The sequence below is a fragment of the Taurulus bubalis genome (genome assembly GCF_910589615.1).
Source record: "Taurulus bubalis genome assembly, chromosome: 18".
NCBI lineage: Eukaryota > Metazoa > Chordata > Actinopteri > Perciformes > Cottidae > Taurulus > Taurulus bubalis.
The window spans coordinates 13,435,299-13,452,274 of record NC_136606.1 but is presented as its reverse complement, the minus strand read 5'-3'; the positions used below and the strand labels follow the sequence as shown (position 1 = coordinate 13,452,274).

Here is a 16,976-nt window from a genome sequence, read left to right as displayed (position 1 = left end):
AATGCATTTTAAAAGTATAGCATGTCATTGCTAGTATAGCTAGTTAACATTAAGTCGGTATTAGTGACACTGTAAAGAATTCTTTACCTGTAAAACCCGTAGAAACTAAGCTGTCTATCAAGGTACTGCAAAAGTGCTTTAGAGTACGCATTTAGTTTAATTAAATTGTCTATTTAAATTTACCTTATTAATTGACGTCTATTAAATACTAAATAATGGGAATGTAGGTTCAGCTTTTCACACAAAGTCTTTGTTAAGCAGGTAGATCGTCTCATTGAAGAGGTCTGTTCTGGTTGGTACTGGTGGCAAGTAACAGCAAACAATTACCCATGAGCAAGGCACAGCCTTCTCTGTGGATATATTTAGGAGAGAATCATGCTTTTATAGTTTGTTTTCTTCCAGCCACGGTTATAGTTTAAGGCACTTTACCCTCAGCACCAAGTCCTCATTTCAAACCACTTTATTATCCCTGAGTACACACCACCAGCTGTTAGCCCGAGGTCCTGAGGAACATTAAAACTGGCTTCAGCTAGTTGAGACGGGTCCTTTCTCTGACGAAGCCACCTGAAAGCCTTTCACCAATGCTACGGTTTATCAGTCAACAGGCAGCAGTGGGAGAAAGGGGTATTTCAGTCATTTAGGTCAGGACCGTTTTGGTAAGGCAACAAGATTGAAATTACAAATGCACAAATTCACCAAAACCAAACTACTTTCTCTTCCAATTTTCTTTCTTTTTTATATTCCAAGCATCAAATTATACTATGGGTGTTACTTTTCAAACAGCATTGACAGGATTTTATGTAAAACTAACCTATTTTCTGTAGTGTCGTTCCTGGACATGTCTAACAGAAAAATGCAGTACTTTTTATTAGGTTTGGTGTCATCAAAACTCTTGGGAGAAGATTTTTTTTTCCTGTAAGAGAGCTGCTCTCTGCCAAGTTTTCCTCACTTGTTATCAGTGATCGCACCGCCACTTGCGGTTCATTTTTAGTTCACACATTGGAGATCATTTTGATGCTGATTTAATTGTGAGACATTTTCATTTATTCATACTTTTTCAGCTTTTCAGAAATGGAATTCATTAAGAGGGGCCTACTTTATCCTTGATTGCATCAGAGTATCATTTCACAGAATACTTAAAAAAAAGAAATTCAAATGATCTGGCTCTCATACCTTGAGCACGGGGAAGATTACACTCTTGCTAAGCCTGAGAAAATATAAGAGTCAAAGTCATTGTGACCAGAAGGATAATATGTTTGAGCATGCATTGTTTACGAATAGCATCACATTTTCTTGAGAGAAATTAAATAATTAAATCAATTATAATTTTCTTTTCAGCTGCCTAGTAGCACTTAAAATCAGCTACACACAGATTGCTTCATGCTACTTCTTGATAATTTCATGGCACATCTATACATCTTTTTTTATTTTTATTTTTATTCAAATAATCATATTTAAGATTTGACAACTATCTGTAGTGACAATGTAATAACCGCCCAGATCACATAACCTATGAGGCAGCAATATTATAATAATCTAAAAAGCCACCTGCAAATTTAATCACCCAATTATTGCACCCAGTTATTAGTTCAATAAAGGTGACATATAAAAAAATAATCATGTAATGAATTAATAACAATGCAATAGTTATATGTGATATGATGACATCATTGTTTATTTAGTGTTTCACTAAGACCGACCAGCAGAGGGCCCCAACTAAGAATTCCCCCAACAATTTTTGGGTTTGACACAAGCACTGTTTAGCGCTGATCTGGAATCAGGACATCCTGTTTGAATCCCAGCCTGTAGCATCCCGACATGACATAATAGCTGCCATACTATTAGTGGATAGTGACCTGTTGATTTGACCACTGCTAAATTTCTACGAGGGATGTGGGTCAGAGTGTGGGAGGAGGGCCGGACGGGAATCGCTGACCAAGCCTGTAGCGCCTCATAATCTCAGGTTACAATCTAAGCCAACAGCTGTTTGAGCTACAACCATGACCTAAATATTATCTGATGCATTCGGGGCTAATAGGTTTTGTCTCTCTCTCCCACCCCCACACACACACACACACACACACACACACACACACACACACACACACACACACACACAACCCACTAATGTGCATTCCTCCACACTCTGTATGAGGGAAATTGTGATAGATGATAAAAACATAAACAAAAAGAAGCCAGAATACAATGTCCTGTCATAAATATAAGTATGTGATGCATTCGAAGGTATCTCATTTCAGAAAATGATCTCCAGTTTACAGCAATCCTGCAGAAGCCTTGGGAAAATGCTCCACGCCGAATCACAAAGCACTAACAGAGAAGTCCATTCCAAATTAATGTAGTTTTTATTCATGGCCTCATAACAAACTGAAAACTGTGGACATTGTTGGCCATGATACTGCATTGCCAGCATAAAGCCATTTTCATCTGAAACATTTTCTGAGGTCGATGCTAATGTGTTAATCCAGCGACCGCTTGCAGTTTAAATGCATAACTCACTGCAGTTTGGTCATCGCTTGTCAGCTTTAAATGACTTCCTCTGTGCAGTATCTAAGCACTTTGCCATGCTGAAGCCAATGAAGTTTATTTGGAGAAATTATGTTGCTGCCCTTGTAACCCCTTAGCAACTCATCACCATGTATATTAGACGCACACTTGTGGATGACACTTGTGGAATAGCCATGAGGAGTTAGGGCCGTGAAATTGTGCTCTGAAAATCCTGACAATATCTCTGCTGTGCCCGTGGCTCTGTGTGTTTTAAACTCAGCCATTATTTTCACTGGTCTAATGTTAAAACTGGCTCTATAATGGGTCCATATGTTTGGGATTATCATTCAAATCCTACTTATACTGTCACATTGGCCATGGCTCACCCTTCTGCGATTGCTAATAGATTAAACACGTGCACCTGTTGCTAAAATATTTGAGAGTAAAACAAATGAATCTCATCATTTTGTTATTCACTTTCCAACAGAACATATTGGAGGCATTTCAAATTATAACTGTAATAAAGCATCAATATTTGGCTCAATCACAATTACATCCATCGTCAGCAGAAGTATTTATTTTGTACACGTCATCCATACTCTGTACACACCAAATTCAATCTCAGAGTCGCATTCAGCGTAATGAATGGGGTTTTGCAATGTAAACATTTGAGATGTAAGTGTCACATCACATTAGTGCTTCACATTTCATTCTTGGTCTCGAGCGTTAAGACTAGAAAACATAGATTTTTATATATCAGAATGTGAAAATGTCTATATTTAATAAAAAATAAAAGGTTTCTCATCAAAAAAGCATGAACATCTCAAATATAAAATGTATATGTAAATACATTCATGGGTTAGTCATTATAAAGCAGAACAAAAAACATCTAAATATTGCTGTCAAATGCCATTATCATTTATAGAAGCTTATGTTTAGCTTTCTCAGTCAAAATCAATATGACACACCTATTGGTATTCTCCACTGAATAATTTAAAAACATCCCATAACATCTTTAATAACTTGCTTGAAATGTTTAGGCAGGTAGATGAATACAGTTCTTCTGTGGTTACAGTTTGAGAGAATTGGTGTCAATAAGTATCCTCTACTCCAACACAGTTAAACTCACTGTAAAACAAACACTGCTTTCTTGAACATCCAAAGCTTGATCCAATATAAACTAGGCCATCCATCAAAAAGCAATAAATATGAAAAATAAGTTAATTAAAAACATTTCAAGTATCAAATCCCCTGATTTTTTCGTTGAATGCTGTCAAAGCTGCGGCAGACATTTAGTCCAACTTGGATCCCCCTTGCAGCCTTCAGTCTTTTGTCCTCTTTTAGGAACACATCTTGTAGAAAAATATTAAAACGTAATAGTCTTTTGTAGGATTTTTCTGAGGCAATATTATTTCCTCTTTCCAGCGAGGTGTCTCTTGGTTACAGCCTCCAGCCGCCTCCTCTCGGCCTCCTCCGCTTTCCTCCTTTCTTCTTTTAGCTCCTTGTACCGCCACTTTGGTAGCTGCAACAGGTGCCCCCCTCCATCTTTGCAGCTGCTCTTCCTCCGTATCTTCTCTGGTTCATAAGTGGGCACGGGGGCCTTGGAGACCCTCACTTTGGGAATGCTGAACCCCGGCCTGACGCTGCTCCTCCTCAGCACCATGTGCACGGGCAACAGGCTGGTTCTCCGCAGCTCCAGGGCCTCGTTATAAGCCACCGTGGTCAGGCTGGAGCTCCTGTGTCGAGGCACCAGGCTCTGGGGCTGAAGGCTGGCCCGGCGGTCCGCTGTGTTCTTGGCCACCAGAGTGACCCGGGAGTTCTGGAAGAGTTTGAGGTGGCTGTCCACCCTGTCGGGGTTGACGGAGCGGAGCTCCTTGGCGCGCTGCTGGCGGATGATCTCAGGGACTGCGTAACGCCGTTTCCCCACACTTGGGAGGCTGTCTGGACACACCTGAAGCAAAAATCAACAGCCTCGTATTACTCATTATAACATCAGTATTCATAGCAATAGTAGAAGTGATAATTGTGGAATTCTGTTTTTTATAAAACAAAATGCTGTGCTCAGTTTCTCTTTTGTTTGCCCTGTTGCAGTTGTGGTAATCTTGCATGAATAACCTGCTTATCTGATAAGGCTGCCGTTAATTATATCCTTTAATTATTATGTGCAAATCCCGTGAAAAAGCAGAGAATCTGTTGATTAAATCAAAGATAAATTAGCGCCAGATTTATCCTTTAAGAGCATCATTACCACAATATTTTCCTTAGTTTATTTGCACATTGATTCTATGAAACAGCAGCGATACTACTACTTTATTCTTCTACTTAATAAGAACAATAAGAGAAGTAATTTGTTTGCTGATACAAGAAATACACAAATATTGACTATTTAGTCACAGTTTGAGTCAGTGGAAGGTGATTTCCACTTTGTACAAGAATATTTGGCTCCATCTGAAGATAAGAAAGGGAGCTCTGCTATCTCCAACTATGCTGAGTGTGTACAAACACTGGAACAATGCAGAGGAGAGTGGCTTTAAAAACAATCTTAACCACAAAGAGTAGTCTCCTGCCTAACCTTATCTCTGCTTACATTTGCAAAATGCTTGTTGGTGTGAGGGACATGTGGGTTGGGGTTGATTGATCTGGTGGGACACTGTTCAATGCTGATTGTTCAATGCTGATTAATGAATACCTGGATAATGAAGAGTACACATGATCTAGAGCCTAATGACTTACTGTGTGGCATGCCACAGCAATGACTGGGCTCCGCATGGCAGTTGTTATAGAAACCATGTGGTCGATAACCCCTTGGTCCTCAGGGTTGGTGACATTCGAGATGTTGAAGATGTTGCGCACGGTGTCAGACAGACGCTTCAAACAGCCGCGGGGCTCCTGGGCTTTGGCTGCCAGCGATGCCAGTGGGGGCCACTCTAGACTGGGAGAACACATTGGATATAAATCCACTGCACAGCAGCAGGTAGGGTTTACTCATGAAGTGACTATTATGAAATAAGTCAAAGACCATCATGTAGTAAGTCAAAGACTCTCTCAAGGCTACGTCTGAGTTGTTGGATGTATAGTATTGTATGTATGTATTGTATTCAGTTAGTCCTGCCACTTTGGCCACTTGCACTGAGCCTCCTTCTATCTTACACAGAATTATTTCCGTTGACCTTTTTCCTAAGTTACCCGTGTCTTGCATCAGATAAGTAAACACTTCAATCACTTTGGTCACTTTAACCACCTCAACTTTGCAATATAAGGACATTTTATTCTGTCTCTGTATATAATATTGTTATTGTGCATTATTTACTGTTTTTATTACTGTTTTACTGTTTATTTATATTACTTTTTTTAATTTATTTTTATTTTATTATATATCTTGTGTGCACTTTACACATTTACTGCTGTAATCCTGCAAATGTCCCCACTGCAGGACTAATAAAGGAATATCTAATGTAATATAATATAATCTAGTCAGAAAAGAAAGTGAAAGATGACTATGGAACTGTATAGCTAGAACGCTACACCACCTCTTCGGATATTGGTTTATGATATTGTCCGTGACCGACAGGCATACAGAGAAATAATGTGAGCCAGCTATGAGTTTACCTATATGTATCACAGTACTGGTGCGGGCAGGGCCGTTCCATCAGGCGCGTCATCACCCAGGCAGTTTCATAACGGCCCGTAAAGAAGGCCCACTCCCTGGCAGTGAAGTGGCGGCCGACGTCCCTGGCATTCAGGGTAGCTCCTGGGGGTGACACACAAAAAGAAGGTTAAATATGCCAAAGACAGAGCCTGTTTACAGATGTGTAATGAGTGCAACAAATGACAAAGAAATACATGTTGGAAATTGTAACTAGAGGCGAGTATGACATCAACACATAGCCTCCTTTCTGATTGCTAAAGAGTTTTGTAAATGCAGTGTAAGCAGACACATTTCTCTTCACCTGCCATCATGAGCGAGCGCACACATTCCACCCGGCCCTGAATGGCAGCTTTCATCAGAGCGGTGAAGCCGTGGCAGTTTCTCCTCTCGATGTCCAACCCAGAGTAGTAGTTCAGCAGATAGTTGGTGATTGTTATGTGGCCTGGAAGAATAGAGAGGTTGTTACCGTAAATTATAACAGTCTGCAATCACAACGTAGATGAGAGCTGCTAAAGCATTTGCACTTGTCTATCATATTTAGGAGAAGCGAGATCCACCTGCTGGTCCTGATGTTCTCTCACACAACACGCTCATCGCTTCTGTTTCAAAAAACATGTATCTGTACACGCATGTGTACAACAGTGCTCTGAAACAGCCTTGCAGAGCCTCCTGTGTGTATTTCACTGATATACTACTTCTGTGTGTGTGTGTGTGTGTGTGTGTGTGTGTGTGTGTGTGTGTGTGTGTGTGTGTGTGTTACCTGCTTGAGCAGCTGTGATGAGAGCTGTGTTTCCCTCGCTGTCCTGCCAGTTGACATCCAGATACGGACACTGAGACAGCGCTATGACGACGTCCACAAAACCTTGGTAACATGCGACCAGCAGCCCTATCTGAGACAAAAAGTGACAGGAGAGGAGTTAAGGGTATATATAATATGCAAAATAATGTATAGACTGATATGAAATAAAAATAAGAGTAATTTTCTTTTTGACTTCTACAATCAGACTTATCTTTGTAACCAGAGGAGTCGCCCCTTCATGGCCATTAGAAAGAATGCACGTTTAAAGCATTTCTGCATTGGCTTCACTTTTCAGAACCGGAGGTTGCTAACTGGTAGAAACCCACAAGACCAGGAGACCTCCGTGCATCTTTCCAAACTAATATCTTTAACAAAATGTGACATCTGTTGTCTTTTAATTTGAGAACTGAACCGTCTTGAACTGTGTGTAAAAACAAGCTGACTCCCCGTCTCGTGATGTTGTGTGCTCTTGTGCGTTCATGCCGAAATAAGAACCCTTTCATGTGTGTGGACATATTATGTAAATGTTAGTCTGCGAGTGTGAGTCTTCGGGAGTTCTGTAAAACTCCTGGAAAACTTTGGTACTTTCCGGAAGGTGCACACTTCACTAGCCAAGACAAACACGTTTACCACCAGAGGAGACATGGAGAGGGGAAGCTGCAAGCTGCATTTTGGAACACAGAGTGCTCAGTTGACATATCATGTACACACAGTGTGTTTATACATATATACATCAAATATTTCTGTTAGAAAGAGATGTCTTTCACGTTCACTCACAGCACAGGTGGATAAATGCCAAGCTTTCATACAGGAAGCCAGAATTCACAGATAAGTCGATCACAGTAAATGATAGGATGAATGTGATGAGATAAATGTGACTAGGAAAATTACTTAGATCTTGAAAACACACCTGTAGCGACATACATTTGTATATTTGTCATCCCAGGTGTCTTCTGTTTTGTTCCATCAAAGGCATGAAGCTCACATGTACTACATTTAAATGTGCCTTCAAATGGAACTAAAATAAATGATATTCTTGATGTTAAAACAGTTTCTAGACATCTTGAAAAACTGTGAATTTGATGAGATCTTCATTAAAAACAGTAAATTATAGATTTAATGAACTTTGCTCAAATAAAAGTAAGTATCATGTCACACTGTACATAACAGCATGTGGCATAGTGAAAGTTTTACAGCAACTACTATCACCTTTGCCATGAAGGGTTATTAATCAGACTTTGTAAATCCATTTAAACTTTGCTGGAAAGCGGCAAGTATTATAATGTTGAGGTAAGTTGTTACAATTTGTTCCACATTTGATATTCCTTGAGCAGACTTAATTCGTGAACCTTCTTCTGTGACATGATGTTCCCTTCATAAAACCTACTTGATGCCTTGCACCTCTCGACACGAGCACACCGTGTTACTCCCGCAAATTATTCTCTCAAACTCTGCTGTGAATGTGATCAAAAGTTCTGTCACCGTGAAATGAATACATATAATGACTGAAGATTAGTACAGAGAGGGCCTGAAGGTGTATTGACAACCATCCCCATATGTACCTACAACACACACACACACACACACACACACACACACACATAAACACACACACATAAACACACACACACACATAAACACACAGACATTATACTGACAAGGTGTACAATAGAGTTAAATGTGCATTTCCACATACTGGATCTGAAATATTGCCACTCATCAAAGTCAAAATATAAAAAACCTCATGCAAAACACCTACATCAATCTTTTGATCCAGTTGCAGCATGTTTCAATCATCCTTAATTAACCAGGATCAAGACTATGTCGCTAATGTCACATTGACATGTGACCAATCAAACAGTCACATTTCCCGCCCTTATTTTCATTAATCTGTATCAGACAGGTTTAGTCTGCAGGACAGGCTGTGCAGTAAATGTTTTTTTCACCTGTAAGACAAACTGAATTTACACCTTTGGCTGAAACAAGCCCGGCTGTCAGCCGGCTGGAGATGTAGTCAGATTGGTGCTGTAGTATAGTGAGAGGTGAGGTGGACAGAGGCCCTGCAGAGTAACTGATGGATTGTCTGGAAGAAGTTCCCTTACACTGGCACAGCTCCAGATTGCTTTATCTGGTTAGACACATGCATGTTGACCTTGTCTCTCTCTCTCTCTCTCTCTCTCTCACACACGCACACACACACACACACACACACACACACACACACACACACACACACACACACACACACACACACACACACACACACACACATTCTTGGCAAGCCTCATGCCTTGCTGTGCTGTACTTTAGCAGCATACCCTGCAGCATGTCTGGAGCAATCTCAGTTGTCTGGCAATGTCCTATTTTCTCTGTGAACCTTTTTCTCAAACACGCACAATCACACATAAGCATTAAACTTCTTTTTTTTCATCCTTTTCTCCCCGGCTTTAGTTTTCTGCTCAACACATCCCTATCTGGAATATTGGTTACATCTATTGGGCTCTGAGGCACTTAACCAGAGGCTGCGGGTAATGTAGGTGACAGAAAGATTTGAGCGAAGAGCACCAGCAAAATATACACACACACACACACACACACACACACACACACACACACACACACACACACACACACACACACATGCAATTGAAGAGATGCACATGAATCGAGAAAAGGCAATCATGTGCTACACAATATTACCCACTCAATGATTAAATGTGAGGCTAAAGGGATAAAAATAACAACACTACCAGGGAGCTCAACAAGCCTGAAACAATCTAGAGAGGCACTTCCAGGGATGGGTGAGTGTGTGTGCAGTGCATGCATGTGTGTGAGATTCAGAAAAGTGTAAAGTGAGCCTTTGATTACGACAGAGATCAAAATCCTCACCGATGGTTTTGGCGAGGATTATGTCTTTTGTATGTAGGCCAAATGAAGATGCACACTATGGCAATGTTAAAGCTTTCATTACTTTATTCTGATGGACGCAGACATATGCCCTCCCTGACTGTAATCTCCTCTGTCCCATTACACTGGATCGTAGCTGCTCTAATAAATTGAGTTTATTTTTACCTCCAAAACTTCCCTTTCATGAAAGTGGAGTTTTTCTTGACATTTACTTTTAGAATAGCTTGTAAAGTTAAGTACAAAGTAGCATTAGGTTACGTTTGAAGCCAAAATGGCCTGTGGTGTTGAGTGATATTTTATCTCTTGATACTTACACTAACACATTATATATATATATATATATATATATATATATATATATATATATATATATATATATATATATATATATGGTAGACATTTCTTCATATGGGCCATGTATGTGGACACAAAGCATACTTTTTTCACATAGCTATCTAAACACTAGCAATTTAAGATGTCTATCTCTTCAAAACATTCAACAATTTGGGAGGATTCTTCATTCTGTTGAGTTTAAAATTCAAATGTATTTTTGCAAGTGCCAATTTTGTCCTAATAAGTACATATATCATAACAAACCAAGTTGAGTTGAATTTAACAAAAGCTTCTATTTGCAATCAAGGTCAGTTGGTTTTAATGCTGTCTGAACACTGACACACAAATCCTGGTCAACTTATTATTAGCCAATATAGATACACAGACAAAGACACAAGCGCGCACACACACACACACACACACACACACACACACACACACACACACACACACAAACACAAACAAACATGCACACGCATGCACGCACACACACACACGCAAAGTAATCTGGGGAATATCCAGAGCTTGGAATAGAAAGGCTTAGCCGTATCAGTCAGCGACACAGAGAGAGGGGGAGGGAGTCGTAACTGTGCATCTACAGTTGATGTGAGAGTGCTGTAATAATTGGCTTCAGTGAGTATGACACGATACCCAATGAAACCCTTAAGGTTCCTCATAGACACAATACCTACAGCTATTCCCAGCTCAACTGTGTTATTACTTCCTAATCAAAGCATGTAAAGCGTAACCAAAGTACATGTTTGCAATAGCATCTCCAGAAAAGTATGGTTGAATGTATTGACTTCAGCTGGCACTGAAATAAAAGAGGATCCGGAATAATTACGTTTTTGTTTACTGTAAGTAGTTTGTAACCAATAATCAATTTGCAATGTTTTGCTTAGAGTAGGTTTTCAAATTGATGTAACTAATACAATATTAGCTATGTCCTTATCCTTATTATGAACTGCCTCTTTATGCCCTGGAAATTGGCGAATAACATTTCATGAAAAGTGTTGCAGCATTATCACAAACACAGAAACAACGAGGATAGTGTCCACCGCCAAGCAGAAACCTGTTTAATAATGTCAAGGATTAGCCCTCCACGCTAGAGCAACCAAGAGTCTGCTTCCCTTGTGGGTCTTCAATAAACCTAATCAAACTTCCTTCTTGTTTCCTTCTTGTTTGCTAAAAATGGACTTACCCACACTGTATTTTTTTCGAAGCTACGCCTCAAAGCTAAATTTTGCAAATCATCTACCCGGCAGACAACCAATATCTCTGCAGCCGGCATAAACCAAGGATAAAACGCTACACTCTTTTGGTATTTTACAGTCCATTTTTTGTCTGCAAGAACACACACACACGGCCAAATACACTCTAGACCGCACTCAATCACATACACCAGAAGCACTTACACAGACATACTGGGCCTGTTTCTGTCAATAGCCTCCCTGTTAACTGTGTTCACATGGCTGTATCAAATCAGATGTGTATGACTGTCGCTTTGATTTTTCCACTCATCTGTATTTGCTAGCAGCATCATGCTCACTACCATCTGCAGTGCCAAATTCTCTCTCTCTCCCTCTCCCTCTCTCTCTCTCTGTTGCCCTGATAGTTGATGTGTGTTGGTCTGCCTGTCTGAAACACTCTTTGGTTGACTTTGTTGCCTGTCACCTAAATTGCTGTGTATCTGTCCTTGTTTGTCAAAAGATCTCAACCTATTTGGAAAGTTTGATTGTGTTCTACAGGAGGAGTATGTGAGTGAGTGTGTGTGTGCGTGTGTGTGTGTGTGTGTGTGTGTGTGTGTGTGTGTGAGAGAGAGAGAGAGAGAGAGAGGGCGGATAACAGTCAAGCAGGGTGGCCTCATTTAAATTGATTGAATTATGTGTGTGTGTGTGTGTGTGTGTGTGTGTGTGTGTGTGTGTGTGTGTGTGTGTGTGTGTGTGTGTGTGTGTGTGTGTGTGTGTGTGTGTGTGCTTGCATATTTATTGAGTTTTCATGCGAGCATGACAACACACACTGTCCTAAACAACGTCAGAGTTGCCTGATGATATTGATATATTAATATACGTATATTAACCTATAATCCTGATGTTTACTGACTTGCATTTATCTTTTACTTTTGAAAACACAATACCAATGGTTTGTGTAAATGTCATCCAACACATCCGCTATCAAAGTCATAACACTGATTCGGGATTCTGACACTGACAACATATAATTACTGTCTCGTAATCATATAGAATGAAAATCAAACACACATACTTATCACCTACATAATGGCATTAAGTTCCTTGCTATATTTAGCCTTCAGGCTGTGTTAGTTGAAACATGGTTTCTCAGTCGTCTGAGGGTGCAGAGGACGGACACTGTTTGTTTGTTGCTGGTTTATTATGTTGTGATCATGATTACAGTTAATCAAGTTTCACCACGCAAGCTTGGCAGTGGAAATAATGTTTTATTTATTTAGTATTTTGTATATACATATATATATATATATATATATTAAGCTGCACAAGCCTTCTCATAAGATTTCAAACTTATTCTTAAATTGCCAGGGAACATTTACAAAAAGTGTAGGGTTGTACTGCTCAATGTAGATCGATAGGTCATGTTATCAAATTGACTTTGCATTCCTTTGAAACATTTGTTATCTTTTCTGTTATGACACACGTTGTGCAAAATGTTGCTTGAGCCTATCTGACCCCTGTCAGCTTGTCTTAATCCTTGCCATGATGCAGGTATTTTGTCAACAGGAGGGATTGTTGATGTTCGCTTAACTTTTCATCATGTTACATCATATTAATGTGATTTAATTATGTGTTGGCTATAAACCAAAGAGCCAAACAGACCTTTGCGAATGCTTCGTTGGAAAAAACATTCCACCGTTACTGTTTGTCATGTGATATCAAAACACACATATCATATCTTATGTTACCCACATCTCTTAAACATTAACTTGTTTTTCTATGCAGCAGACAGTGAATGTAATACTACCATTAACCTCGGCCTAAAGGTCAATCTCTTATGGGCAAACTAGTATGCCATCATACAAATCATAGTATAGTGTGGCATAAAAAAGTCAAAGTATTTTAATGAAAATTTCATAGGAAGTCATAATAAAGTATGACATCAAAAATAGTAAAAGGTTGCAGCATAGTGTGCCATTAAATGTTATATTATGTTATATGTGTCCGATGTGACAATATTAGATACAAAGAATGAAGATGTCTCCAGGATCTGCCTTTACAGAGAGTATGCCATAAAATATCCTAAAAAAGTAATTATGACGGAAAAAGAAAGTAACTCAAAAATGTCATAATAAAGTAATTGTGTAGTTAGGCATACAAATGTCATAATATAGTCAAAGTGTAGTAAAAATGTCATTGACAGTCATTGTTTAGTAAGACATAAAATAATGATTTCAAAGTCATAACATAGTATTCTAAAATGTCACAAAAAATGATGTATAGTATGCCATAATAAATGGGTAAAGGTAACATAAAATGTCATAGTAAAGTCATAGTATAGTATGATAAAAAAGTAATAGTCATACATTTAAATTAACATTTAATGTGGATTTATCTATGTCATAAAGATCTCATAATAAAGTCATGGTATTATTATATGTCATAAAACATATCACAAAAAAGTCATACTATAGTGTATAGTTTATATGGGTTCACGGCTGCCATGCTGCAGCTGAACCTGACCTCTGACTTCCTTGTTGAAGAGAACCACGGAAAACAGAGGCAACAAAGTATTATGTGTGTCTCAAATAATTTGGCTGGACCATGCAAATGTACGACCTTTTCTGTGTCTCAAGAGCCTTTTTAGCTCTCCAAAATATCAAATTCAAGTCTGGGATGTAACACCCCTCTGTCTTCAAATCACATTGTCCGGCTTTCTGCTGTGTTAGGATGTTGACGTCTGTGTCAGGATGTTGAACACATACACACGAGCACTAATGAGCTTAACAGATTCATACCAACACGTGTTTCTAATAGAAGGGTTGTCTAAACTGCATTGTGTCTGGGTTCTTGCACATCCCTGAAGTCACGGGGCATCGCAAAGCAAATGGTGAATGCGCTTGCGCACATCCTGGTTATGTATGCAAACACATAACTGGTTCTCACTGCTACACACACACACACACACACACACACACACACACACGCACACACACACACACACACACACACACACACACACACACACACACACACAAAACACACACAAGCTATAGCCAAGCATTTTTGGTGTGCCAACCAAATGAATCCCCTCTATCGCGCATGTGATACAGAAGAGAAGAGAAATCGTTACATTCCAATGAGGTCATAACTACTCTTCCTTCCCATGACCTCATCGGTTATTACATACATGCAGAGCAATAAGGAGGGGCCGAGATGGTGAGCGATTGTCGAAAGGTCAGTAATATGAATACACAGATGAGTGGGGACATTTTCGAAGGAGAAAGTGAATAACATGCACGACTCCTAAGCAACTAATTGCACTGTGAACTTCTCTGCTGGAGCTCTTTAGTTGTCAATGGGAGGAAACTACAGTTATCCTCCACATGTGAAGGAATAAAACAAACTGCTGGTAATGAGAACAAGGGCGTTGTCAACTCTTTTCTGAATAAAATGGTAATAAATTAAAGCAAATACTCTAAGTCACAACAATACAGGCCAAAGATCCCTCCTCAGCATATTGTCTATTGCCAGTTAATTCAATTACTATTAGCAAAATGTCCAGTTGAATGAAAACTAGTCTGCCGTTCCATTATTATGGATTCATCTCTTTGCCCTAGGCTGCTTTGGCAGGAGTGGAGCGATACACATAAAGGGATACATGCTTTGATTGCACAGCAGACAAGATGTCCAATCATTTTCCAATAAGCAGTAACTCTTTTGATAAATTGCCTTTAGTGAAAAATATTAATTAGTTTATATAATTTAAAGTCAACGGATCGAAGTTGCACATAAACGGTTGCACATTGCTATTGATATCAATGTTTGCAAAATCATTCAACGAACAGGCACTATTCTTATTGAGCAAATCGTGGCTTTAAAATGCATCTTCGGCTGTGATATTAACACGGTTCGAATTGCTTTCAGACACGTTGTTGCCATCATCTCACTGGTAGCTACTGTGTTTACCAACGGACTCCCAAATGGAATCAAATTACAGAGTAAGACATGTAGATGCACACTCATACACATATGAATGGGCCTGCATGACCACACACACACACACTCTCTCTCTCTCTCTCTCTCTCTCTCTCTCTCTCTCTCTCTCTCTCTCTCACACAGAGGATTGTGTGTTCTGCTAAGCGTGAGACTGTTTCTATAGAGCTTGAGGTTGTGCCTTCTTGCAAAATTGCAGGTCTCTCAACACACACATGCAAAGACCTGTCAGAAAGTACCAGTTTGGTATGAAAAGTGAATCAGGATAAAGGTGTGAGCTTGTGAGCTTGTGAAAATGAACCGAACCAAGAAAATAAAGAAAACATGTGGAAAATTTAAAATAAGGGCAACCTGGTAACAAACAGTCTACTCAACCCACCTCTCTTTTGAAGTGCCAGAAGGGACATTTGATCGTTAACGGCTTGATTCATGCATATGATTGTTAGTTAATTGTTGCAATTAGGATACATAATATCATTGTTCAGTGAGACAGGCCAGAATGGGCCCAGGGAAGTGAGCATGCCTAAGACACTGCAGCAATAGGGCTCCTGAATGAATCTGAGGCTCTTTGACTGAAGTTGACTTAAAGGTGATGGAGGCTGTCCTGCTGGAGATGTGCTTCAGTTTGATCCTACTGGACAAAACAGATGTAGTGCCCCTGAGCAAGACCAGTTAATACGCCTACTTGCTGCATAACTGGTCCATAAATTATGTAACCAAAAAAAAAACCACTACATTAAATCATAGCCAATTTAGCTAACTTTACTGAACTAAACACTTCAACAATAACTCACAGTCTGTTTAGTGATGAAGCGGACTAAACGTAGCCCACTACAGTGGCTAAATCATACTTGTGTGAAGTTAGCGTTCTCAAAGTGATCCTAGCGGACTATATGTGCCATACCCGGTTATTCCTATCCTTCTCTGTGACCTCCTCCTCCTTCACTCCATGCCGCATCATTATCCGGACGATAGCGGCGTTGTTGGTGCAGCACGCCTGGAAAAAGGACAGCGGCTGCGGGCTGTCCGGAGACGGAGTGCGCTCCGAGTCCGCGAACACATCATCCGGCGGGTAGAAGGAGTCGTCCGACGCGATACTCCGACAGTCCTCCAAGTCCTCAAAGTCAACTTCTTCGAAGTCATTGTCGTCTTCTTCTTCCTCCTCGTCGTCGTCGTCGTCCTCTTCGCACGAGCCCAGATAGTGCTCGTCGTCCGCGTTGGACAGCGGCTCCTCGACTATAGTCGGGTGGACCAGGGTGATGTTTCCCCCGAGTTTGTGCTGCTGATGGAGCTGTTTAACCCGGACCGACGAGACGCCTCCTCCATCTCTGTCGTCCGTGATCAGCACCATCTAACCCCGAAGCCTAGGGCAGCCTGGCACGCGGGGCGCTGGCATGGGACTGGTTGTCTCTCCAGACAACAGCGGAACCAAACTATAGTGCTTGCTCTAAAAAAAAAAAAAAGTCCCTTATATCGCCTATCGGGATCCTGAATGACACTCCTTGACCCGTGGTGCGCTATAGGCCTTCTAGTTCAGCATGTTGCGCGTGCAGTTACCATATCATTTTCTAAAGAGTTGACATTGTGCATATTTGAG

The 16,976-nt window shown here is 40.2% G+C and overlaps 1 protein-coding gene across 1 annotated transcript; it reads right to left on the bottom strand.

Annotated features, from left to right (window-relative positions):
- Nucleotides 1–3,913: 3,913 nt before the first annotated feature.
- On the bottom strand, nucleotides 3,914–16,730 carry ankrd33ba (ankyrin repeat domain 33ba; the record flags this gene model as incomplete). The annotated part of the gene is made up of 6 exons (XM_079233983.1): nucleotides 3,914–4,456; nucleotides 5,239–5,437; nucleotides 6,115–6,256; nucleotides 6,456–6,596; nucleotides 6,915–7,044; nucleotides 16,284–16,730. 6 exons carry the CDS (start codon nucleotides 16,728–16,730, stop codon nucleotides 3,914–3,916), a joined length of 1,602 nt encoding a protein of 533 aa, XP_079090109.1.
- Nucleotides 16,731–16,976: the final 246 nt, after the last annotated feature.